The following is an 11766-nucleotide window of genomic DNA, read 5'->3' as shown; positions in this document are numbered from 1 at the left end:
TAAGTGCAGAGAACACATGTCACTGTGTGCTCTGCATGTGTGACCATTACAGAGGGTGTCATCCCTCCCATTCTATTCTATTACATATCTTCAGAATTAAAGTCTTTACTCATTCAACATCTGGTTCATGATTTACTGTATAAATAAAAGATGAGATGAGAAAAGATAGCAAATCTGGCGTCAACATGATATGCTAAAACTGAAAATATTAAGTGCTTTCACCGGTTTAATTTACGTAAAAATCTGCATGCAAGATTGTTATCATGGAAAACGCATTGCACCACACACAAAAGCATAATCTTTGCAAATAATCTTCTAGTTGAGAAGCATTTTAGGAGCTATAACCCCTTTCTAAGAACCGACACACGTCAAAACAATCAATAACAACGTGTATTATGGACATTTCTGCTTGCTAAAATGTCCATAATACCCAAAAAAGCATAATCTTTGAAAATAATCTTCAAGTTGAGAAGCATTTTGGAGCTATGACCCCTATAACATCTCAAACGTGCATTATGGACATCTTTGCTTGTTACGATGCTTATTTCTGAGGGCATTGTATGAACTGCTAAGTCAATGCCTTGGGCCTCTGTTTCAGAAACACAATGTTATGGCTTAGGAACTGAACACTAAAACAGCTATAAGACTAATGCTCTCCCTATAGATAGAGCAGTGAGATCAAATGTAAGATGTCAGACAGAAATATGAGGAGAAAACAGCGGGGCGTCTCCTCCTCAGGTGTCGGGTGGGAACAGGGGGAATGGGACGCAGATGCAGAAGATAAATATGGGGAGCTGTGAGAGAGACGAGGAGGAGAAGCTCGAGATGGCTTCCCCCTGCAGATGTTGAGAGAACAGAACAAGGGAGGAGAACAAAGGAGATGTGGCTTCCCTGCAGGTGGGAAGAGCTCGGATTGAGAGATGGAGGCGAAGCAGAGCAACGGGGGAAATAGATAAGACAAGACGAAGATATGGGATGAAGAAGAGGAAAGAGCAGGAAGGGATGTGTGTGTTCACATTTATTTTTGGGAGGCATATATCAGCAACTCGAGAATATATTTACACTTTTGAGGAAATGCCATCACAGCATGAGAGACCCAGGCGTCTTCAGAAATCTTGAGTGCTTTACAAAAGGCTGTTTCGGGAAATACATTTTAAAGGACTTGTATTTTCATAATGAAATGCAAACTCCAGCATGTTAACCTTCTGACTACTTGGTGTTGATATAGGAGATTTTAAATGGTTTCCACTCAACGTGCTTTCACTCAACAATACAACAATGAAGCCTTTATACAATTTACCACCAATTCTATGTCTTTAAAACCACCTGAAACAGATTGTAGTCCTGAAGGCTAATGTCAATGCCACCGAAATGTAACCAGGGGCGGACTTGCCATCGGGACGTTCGGGACAAATCCCCCCCCCCCCCCCCGTCGACAATTCATAAGCGATATTTACTTGCGGCACCAAGGTGGGCCGGTCGGATAACTCACTAGCACCACCCCTCCCCCCCCCCTTTGGCAATTTACTAGCGGTAATTAGTTGCGGTACCGAGGTGGGCCGGCGATACCGAAGTTTGTAGTCCCAGTCCGCCCCTGAATGTAACCCTTGCTGCTCATTAGTTGTTAGCTTGTTGCCATTTCAGTTGAACCTACTAATTTTACTGTTCTTACCTTATGCTCCCCGTGTAAAGATCACAAACATGTAACTACTGGACGATAACGTAATTTTCCCTCCAAGAAACACGAGGTTCAAACTGTAAAACAAATATTCGACTCCCCTAAAGGTAGAAAAACAAATCCCACAACATTACTCGGCCCTTTTGATTCGTCACGTCACATTCGAGCATTCAAAATAAAATGCAATTGTGTGTTATAATTACTTGTACACATTCTGAATACAACTCAACACTCAAAGCAGCCCTCATGACAATTGATAACAGATTGAATAGGATATCTGATTTGTTTCCCTTGTCTTATATTTTATATCGCGTCTTCGTATCGGACCAATACTGACGGTAAATATCAGTTTGATGTTCTGCAATATACTCATTTATATAAATAGTTATCGCCGCAATACACCGTTTTTAATTGTGTCTTAATTTAAATGTTTGTATTTCATATCTGTTCGTGTACATATTCTATTCACATGTATATAGACTTTTTGCACTACTTTTTATTTTGTATTTTTGTATTTTATTCTATATGTTGCAGGAGCTCAGGTCAGAATAATTCCATTGGCATTTCTTCACTGAAGCTTTGTGCGTAAGACAATAACACCTTTGAATCCCTGGACCAGAACCTTTGGGGGGAAATGAGTAACATACTTGAGCATGCAGTAGATTATACTCATTGTTAGCTATTGTGTTTTACTTGAAACGCATGGAGGCAGGAAGTACTGAGAGAGACTCCTTCACAGCTTGCTCATTGTTTCCTCACCACATTTGTAAGAAAATCGTCCCTCTGCACGCATCCTGTTCGAACCCCTCTGTTCACTCCCCTCCCCTCGTATGGGTTTCTCAGCTTCCATTGTTGTCTAATTAGCCGGACAGTGTGCAGATAATAGGGAGAGCTGCATACCTTGGACAGCCTGAGTGCGCTGCCAGGATGCCCACAATACTCTCCGCTGTGCCCAAAGCTTTGCCTGATCGCTGCCAGGGAGGAGACTGGCATGGGAACATGAGGGAAGACTGGCACAGGTATACAGACAGTGACACGCACTTTAAAGCTGCGCCAGCATACATGACATGCCAGGGCTTCTCCTGTCAGATGATCTGTGCGTGCGTGCGTGCGTGCGTGTGTGTGTGTGTGTGTGTGTGTGTGTGTGTGTGTGTGTGTGTGTGTGTGTGTGTGTGTGTGTGTGTGAGGGAACATGTGTGTCAGTGTGATAACAAAGCATCTCTGCGGCGGGGTGAAGACCAGGATGTAGTTTTTTCATCCCATCAAACACAAACACCTCTTCTCCAAAAGCATTTCTCCTGGTGGGATGGACTCAGAGAAAAAGACATCAAAGGCTGAATATGTTATATTTAATCCTTTTCAAATAATGGAATTATGTACGTTTCTCTAGAAAAAAAAAAAAAAGTAACATCATTAAAAAATGTAATATCCTAAATGGAACGTTTTTAAATGTTTCTTTGGTTTTTTCTAAATGTGGTGATTTACAGTATATATTAAAATAGTGTTTTCCAGTCATTGCATACCTCAAATCGCAACGCTTTAAAAACGCATCACTGAGAAACCTTCAGAAAGCTATTTCTGTTTCTTTATCTCATATTTTTCAGATTTACAATTTCCTGAATTAATGTAAATGCCGCCACGTTGCTTGAAGGATTTTTTCATTATATAGCTGATTGTATCTCCAACAGTCGGCCTTACGGCGAGTATATTTCACACTAACACAGATACGACTACATCAAAATGTAATCCATCACAGATTGGCGAATACACCTGCTTTAAACCGTACCTCATAAACATAATCCTACTGATTAGTCAAAGCACAGCAGCTAAGTATCTTTGTTGTACACAATTATCATAAGGAAATAGACGATATCATTGAATTGTACGTCAGTTATTCCTTTGCAAGAAGTCTGGATGTCGAACTGTATTCACAACCTGGACTAAATGTTGTGGATGTGAGCGCGAACAGGACGACAAAGCACCCAGGTTTTAACACCCCTCCCTCTCTTGACGTGTATTCCTTGCTGACTAGATGTTATACAGTTTATATAGTGTGTGAATATAAGTGTCAAAGCAATATGCTGCGGAAATCAATGTTCCTGCTCCCTGCCATCGACACCTTTTATTCCTGTGTGGAAGGTGTCTCCTCGGTCCTGAGAGGCGAGACGGTGCAGCTGCTCATTGTGTTGAGGTTTTCATCTCAATTGGGGTTATTTTAGACTTCAGTTTGGTGTCGACAGATTTAGAACAAACACGTGTCAAGCTGGTGTGTTCTTCCTCTGAGTCACGGAACATTTCCAGTGAGGGCAGAATGTCTTAATATTAAAGTAACATTATGTATAAATGTGTCTGTTGATATAGGTATGTTTAAATGTATACATTTCTATATATATTTGTATTTTGTATTCCTCGGGATTGTGGGAAACGGTATTTCCATCTCTCTGTCTGTACACACAAACTGAAAGATTGACAATAAAGTTGCCTTTGACTTCGAAAGGGACAAAGTGAATAATAAAAGCCCTCTGCAGTTGTTGAGTGATGAGCTGACAATCTCCTTTTTTTCTCAACTCCCCTTCTCCATCTTCCCCCCCCCATTGTCTCTCGTGTTTACCCCACTCTCCCTCCTCCTCCTCCTCTTCCTCCTCCTCTTCCTCCCTCAGTTGGTCCCCATATTGGCCGTTATTGTGGCCCGACGTCCCCGGGCCGTGTGATCTCGTACACCGGCATCCTGTCCATGACCATCACCACGGACAACGCCATCGCCAGAGAGGGGTTCTCCGCCAACTACACCATCCGAGAGAGGATCCTCCCCCCGGGACACGAAGACGAGGGTGAGCATCTGGAGGAAGAGTGATGATGAGGAAGAGGATTTGAAGGGTGGGGGGGGGAGTGATGGGGAGGGTATACATGTCAGCTGGCATTAGAAAGGACCAGGGCTCATCTCCTTGATGTCTTATTTGCCGTTTACAGTATGAGATAATGCCCTTAGCAACAGCTGGTATGCATTTTAAAGCCTTTTTTTTACTTCTTCAACATCAGAATCAGAATCAGGTTTATAACCAGGTAGGTCTACACATACGAGGAATTTGACTTGGTGTCGCGGTGCATACTGTACATAAAAGTACAACAAAAATAAAAAAACACAGATGGAGAACGAGAAAAATATTAAAAATAATACAAATATAGTCAAATATTATGCCTTTTTATGCCTTTTACAGTATGAAATAATGCCCTTAGCAACAGTTGGTATGGGTTTTAAAGCCTTTTTTTTACTTCTTCAGAATCAGAATCAGGTTTATAACCAGGTAGGTTTACACATACGAGGAATTTGACTTGGTGTCGCGGTGCATACTGTAAATAAAAGTACAACAAAAATAAAAAACACAGATGGAGAACGAGAAAAATATTAAAAATAATACAAATATAGTAAAATATTATGTCTTTTTGCCTTTTACAGTATGAAATAATGCCCTTAGCAACAGCTGGTATGCATTTTAAAGCCATTTTTTCACACATGTAATCAGCTGCGAGTTGTTTTGATTCTGATTTAAAGCAAGAGGAAGACGTGATGTCCGACCCATTCTAAATATTATGTTAAATTATCAATCGTGAAACCTTGAAAACATTCAAATCCTCACATTTGGTTTGGCAATTATAACGGTCTCGAGTCCGTTTACTTTACGCTATATTTCAACAAATTGACTCAAAACCACTATTTGTACCACTTAGCAGTTTCATGTATTCTTCCTTTCTGTCACAGTTCATCTCAATATGTGTAAAGTTAATCCTCTGCATTTCCACACAACAGTGTACATGTAGTCTTATCACATAGCAGTAGCAGTTGGGATAAAAACTGCTTCTAATTCCACCTCCTTTGAACTCTTCTGAACAGTCACACACGGGGAAGGCATCATAAAGACTTTCTCATGCTTGGTGATGGATAGATATCTTATTCTAGCGTTGTGTTTGTTCTGGTCCACATGTGCTCTTAAAAAGGGACTGTGGTTTATCGGTTTACGTTGCAGGAAGGCCTGTAGGGAGTTAAGTTATGTTATCCGTATGGTGCGTGCCCTCTTAGCCTCAACCCCACTCGCCCCTGCTTAGGAATGTGAGTGTGTGAAGAAAGGTGAGTTTACGTAAGGTCCCTTGATGCCTAACATGAGCGCCTTGGGAGAAATGAACGTAAAGCCTCTAGTTTGGCTTCTGTAAATTGATATTTAACAACTTAAAGTCAGTTGATTTGTTTATATGTTGAGTTTGAGTCAGGATGATATCTGACTATTTAGAACTGCACACATTGGTCGCTGAAGCTCCGTAAATCTTTGTTCTCACTTTGTCTCCAGTGAATTATTCTAATAGACGAGGTGCACGGGATTTGAAAATGGTCAAAAACGACACAAACGGCTTCGATAATATCCCGTTATTGAGAAATGTATATCACCTCCTGGAGTAGAGCTTTCAATGATCAAATGATATTCATCAGCATATGGAGTGTTTTCCATGTTGACTGGTTCAAATATCCATCAAATAAGAAACTAAAATGTTGACAGAGAAGACTTTGTTTCAGGTGCGTAATGTAAAGCCGTTTTTAACCTCTTAACCCTGATGTTGTCTTCGGGTCAAATCTGACCGATTTACGACTTTCATCAATCATAACTTTTTTGTTTTACATTCGATTGCATTCAGGCTTCATGACATCCTTCAGAGGAGACATTTGAACTACAAAGGCTGATCACGCTTTCATTGCATTTTGGATGAGTTAGTCAACTTTGTAACACCCGTGGTTTTCCCGCTCAAAAGTGACCGCCATAAAGAAAAGGAATTAGTAACCATCCGGATCAGATAAAACACACACACACACACACACACACACACACACACACACACACACACAACACACACACACACACACACACACACACACACACACACACACACACACACAACACACACACACACACACACACACACACACACACACACACACACACACACACACACAGAACAATTTGATACATTTCCCGCTCTTATGTGCCCATCCCCCCACATGGATCACACCTGGCACGCAGTACATGTTCAGTGTCTGTTCTTTGTATATTGACTGCAGTTCTTCATGTGTACCAGCAGTCTGACACAATATGTACAGTTTGAAAGGGTGTGAAGTGAAATGTGGTGATGATTAATGGTTTTTGTGTTCATGTAATAGCAGTTAAAACAGGACCGGTCCGCGAACACCAAAGTAGGGGGGGAAACGAAGACAATAGGAGGGTTCTGTGTTTGAATTGAAATGTCCTCATTGACCACACCAACTTTAATACTAAATACAATGTATGAAACCCCTGTTGCTTTATGCTAGTGTTAAAAACTAAATCCATCTCATGTAATACATTAGAAACACGATGGTTGGTCTTTATGGAGGGGTAGCCTTAATCTGACAAAGACGGTCGGAAAACGTATATCCCAAGCTGGGTCTTCATCCCCTTGAGCTTCTCAGAAAGAACTCCCATTGAAGCAGGATCTCTGCTAACAGCCTCTGAAGAATCAAACCCTGCCATCCTGCAGTGGATTTATGGTTTCTCTTGCTGTGCCTCGGGGCCATCACCTTTAGAAAAGGCCTCCAGCCAGCAGGCCTTTGATCAGCTGAACGATCAGCGGGGCGTCTTTCTTTCATGTCCTTTCTGTCTTTTGGGATGGAGAGGTGGAGGTTTGTTCCCTAGCCTGCTGTGAGGGAGACTTTGAGGGTTGTCTCATGAATGGAAATTAGGAAAGAGCCAAATAAATGTGTCTAGGTTGGAGGCTAAGGCAATGAGAACGCTCTGAATTGATTGATTTCTGAACTGATAAGTATTAAAGTCCTGCATTCGCTTATAATGTTGCAAACGTTTTCCCTTATTTATTTTTCGGACGTGGAATGATGTGTGTGTGTGTGTGTGTGTGTGTGTGTGTGTGTGTGTGTGTGTGTGTGTGTGTGTGTGTGTGTGTGTGTGTGTGTGTGTGTGTGTGTGTGTGTGTGTGTGTGTGTGTGTGTGTGTGTGTACAGACATAATAAAAACATCCTGCCTAAGCTAAAATAATTAGTTGATCCACAGGAAATTAATTCACAACTATTTTTAATAATCGGATAATCCCTTAAAGTCGTTAATCAAGTAACAAATATCTTCATCCATCTTTTCTAATGTGAAGATTCAGTGTTTTTGTTTGATCTAATAGCATCGTACATTGATTTGGTTTCAGCGTGGGTCTTTGTCCGGAAAGAAAACAGGAAACAATCAGATTGTAATCTAGGGTCTGAGAAGCTGATGTGATTGCCTCAAAGTTATTTTGACAACAACATATTCTTTGTTATTCTGACTCTTTATCCATCACCTTTGAAACAACAACTAGATAGATAGATAGTTAGATAGATTGTAGGAGCCATATGTTAAAATGTATATTTGAATATTATAATATTTTGTTATTAGTGCTATCATATCATTTATTTGAACCAGCCGTGTGAAATTGACGGCATAGACGACCGCAGCTGTACGTGATTACGAGACGTTATATGTGTGTGTGAGAAGGAGAAAGAAGCACAGAGCAACATCGTTTTTGACCTGAGGAAATACGTGTTTGTATTTGATACCTTTTTGTTGAAGTAAAGAGTCAAGCAAACTATCCTAAGACGTATCTTGTCCGAGTCAAGCTTATTTTCTATCTGTAAATCGAATCTTGGATTACTGGAACTACATAGATAGATAGATGGATAGATATTATTAGATAGATAGATATTATTGGATGGATGGATGGATGGTAGGTAGGTTGGTTGGTTGGTTGGTAGGTTGGTTGGTAGGTAGGTAGGTAGGTAGGTTGGTTGGTTGGTTGGTTGGTTGGTTGGTAGGTAGGTAGGTAGGTAGGTAGGGTAGGTGGGTAGGTAGGTGGGTAGGTGGGTAGGTAGGTAGGTAGGTAGGTAGGTAGGTAGGTAGGTAGGTAGGTAGGTAGGTAGGTAGGTAGTAGGTAGGTAGGTGGGTAGGTGGTAGGTGGTAGGTAGGTAGGTAGGTAGGTAGGTAGGTAGGTAGGTAGGTAGGTGGGTAGGTGGGTAGGTAGGTAGGTAGTAGGTAGGTAGGTAGGTAGGTAGGTAGGTAGGTAGGTAGGTAGGTAGGTAGGTAGGTAGGTAGGTAGGTAGGTAGGTAGGTAGGTGTTTCATTGATCCCAATTTGGGAATTTTGCGTTGCAGCAGCATAAAAAACAAGGCAATGTACATAAGAGAAATTAAGACACAAGAAGTAAACAGTTTAAAATATATACATACATTACATGAGGAATATATACATGTGGAAATACACATTTCCACTAACAAATATAATGCAGGATATTATTGTGCAGGAAATTGATTATTCAATATTAAATTGAATATAAATGTACAGTGAGAGTTCAGTCCAGTTATTAGTTTGTCATAATAACAGCCATTCATCAGTTTGTTGTTTTTTAAATGAAAGTGACAGAATTAGCTGTTTTTTAAGTTGGTTTTAAATCCAAACATCTGCATGTTGAGAACTTGTGTGAATGTATGGACGCTTTAAGGCCTGTAGGGTGCTGCGTCACCACACAGTGTGTTTTAGTACCACCCAAGGAGCAGCTTGACTCCTTTATGAGCGCCCGCCCTGCAGGGAGCCGGACAGAGACTGCACAGTGTCTGGGTGACTCTCCGGTCACAATGCTCGCTTGTCTTTCTGCCTGAGTCTGAGACAAAACAGATTTATGACTGTCGTTTGAGAGGTGTCCCTCAGAGTCACTTTAATGTTGTCATCAGCCATTAGCAATCGCAACGTGGAGAGCAAAATACCAACATTTAGCTCATCTAATGATGCGTGAAATAAAATGATTTAATCTCATTAAACACGTAGTTTCATATGATTCTGATGATAAACAATTCCCTTTATGATCCGATAGTTTATGCGCATTTGGAATAATAACAACAGTATATTCATAGCTTGTGATATAGTGGACTGACTTCCCCCTATTTTGTGCTACGGAATTTCATTTTAAAAGTATTTCTGGTATTTCAAGACACAAGAAGACCACCTTATTAATCCCCATTTACAGGATCACTTGATTTCAACGAGTTGTTCCTTGTTCCACACTGATACTAAAAATAGAAATTCAATGAAATATATAAGATATTTTTTCAACCCATATTTTCTAGCCCAGCGGTTCCCAACCTGTTTCCTCTCAGGGCCCACTTACAACACGGAGGCTAAATAAAGTTCTGATAGGTCGATTCAGAACATGTGACACGTAATCCAGTAGTAGAGACCGCTGTCAAGGACTGTAATGACCGTTGCTAAGGAGGATTAAGAAAGAGAACGGAAAGGAGTTTCAAATAAAAAAGAAATCTTAATAGTGAAAATGTTTCCACACAAATCATAATGTTTTGCAAATGTATTTCAGGTTGGGAACGGCTGCTCTAGCCATCACATAGAGTCAGTGGTTCTGCAAAAATATATTTAAGATATCCCTTTTAGGACCCTCTCGCTGTACTCGTTGTTAATGGACTTCTTCTGTCTGTGGCAGACTTCGCCTGCATGGAGCCGCTGGGCATGGAGTCGGGGGAGATCACCTCGGAGCAGATCAGCGCCTCGTCGCAGTATAACTCCAACTGGTCCCCCGAACGCTCGCGGCTGAACTACGAGGAGAACGGCTGGACGCCCTCTGATGACACCGTCAGGGAGTGGGTGCAGGTCAGTGACATTCGGCTCTTTTAGAAGTCGAGCGATCCCTTTTTCCCGAATATTTTTATTTGAGAAGAAGCATACAAGTGTAGGCAATAGTACAGACGTCTTTGGGGTGGAAATCATGCTTCCCTTTTCAAAGTCAAAGTCAACTTTATTGGCAAGAATTCCACGTGTTATACATAGCCTACAGACAATTCGAAATACCGTTTCTCGCAGTCCCACAGTGTGACATATATAACAAGATACAAAAAGGGCCTGGATAAAAGGGGTATAACAACGAAGTAATGAGTAGTAATAAGCACCAGGTAATACATATATTCAAAACTAAAAAACACAATCAACAGAAACATGAATGTGACATTAGTGCGAGATGAGTAGAAAAAGTGACTGGTGCTGGATCAGGGAAGGTTATATGTGTGTGTGTGTGTGGGGGGGGGGCAGGTCCATTTGGGGCAGGGGGGAAAGGTCAGGGCAGAGAAGGGAGAGATAGATGGAGGGAGGGATGGAGAAGACAAACTGAACTGCCAACCAGAAATAATAAAGAAAAAACATAGCATGACAGGAATACCATACTTATAGTCATCGTGGGAGAGAACATACAAAATAGTATAATACAAATAAATAAATAAATGCACTTAAAGGGTGCGAATGAGCCCAGACGAGGGATCCCTTTTTGTTCGGGATTCTTGAGTGAAACTATGTCAACATGTTCCTCATTTTCGAGTCTGATGTCAAAATGTACGCCTGCTCATTCATGGAGAAGCGCTGTTTCCTCGGTTTGAACTTGACGGTACCGCCGAGATCCTGCTTACATCTGGGCTGAATATTGTTCACTCATTTGTACCGCTTTCTCTGCCTGGTATTGGGGCAAAAAATAACCCGTTGTGCATTATTTATTGATATCCGCCCCTTCAGCTCAGTTGACATTTCTTGTCTTCATTGTAAAATCTGACGGGGCATCCTGCACTCACCGAGAGTTTTCAGATTCATTGTCATTCAAGTACTTAGACAACACATTTTGAAATAGAGAAGCGATTGTTTAAGATGTCAGTTCATAATCATGGATATTTTGAGAGAGAGAGCTTTGGGGTGAAAAAGTAAATGTAGTTTTGCTAACACTTGCCTGTGGCTTTCTCTCCAGCTCCAGTAGTTTCAGCGCTCGTGCGTGAGCTGTTCAATTAATGTCGTGAAGGGTTTTTGTTGCCCTAGTTTGTAGCTACTTGAAAGAAACATTTACTTTCTTGCTGTTTTCGTTCGTTGTAGATGTTTCATATATTTAGTGCAATTATTTAAGTATTTGTATATGTTTTTATTTTGGGAACCTGGTGATTATGTATATTTTGGAGACAGGTAGTGGTGGGATTAGGGCACCAGATG

General features: G+C 41.0%; 1 protein-coding gene across 1 annotated transcript in view; it reads left to right on the top strand.

The window, feature by feature from the left end:
* The window catches only part of LOC117462924 (neuropilin-1a-like), a 101783-nt gene that overhangs the window by 44036 nt on the left and 45981 nt on the right, over window positions 1-11766 (top strand). Inside the window, exons 5-6 of the mRNA XM_034105292.2 lie at window positions 4339-4509; window positions 10229-10395. Of these exons, the coding sequence (XP_033961183.1) occupies window positions 4339-4509; window positions 10229-10395 (338 nt within the window). The remainder of the gene's footprint in view (window positions 1-4338; window positions 4510-10228; window positions 10396-11766) is intronic.

This window comes from Pseudochaenichthys georgianus, chromosome 17 (genome assembly GCF_902827115.2).
Source record: "Pseudochaenichthys georgianus chromosome 17, fPseGeo1.2, whole genome shotgun sequence".
In the NCBI taxonomy this organism is placed as follows: domain Eukaryota; kingdom Metazoa; phylum Chordata; class Actinopteri; order Perciformes; family Channichthyidae; genus Pseudochaenichthys; species Pseudochaenichthys georgianus.
Note: the sequence above shows the minus strand (reverse complement) of the source record. Positions and strands in the feature narration are given on the sequence as shown.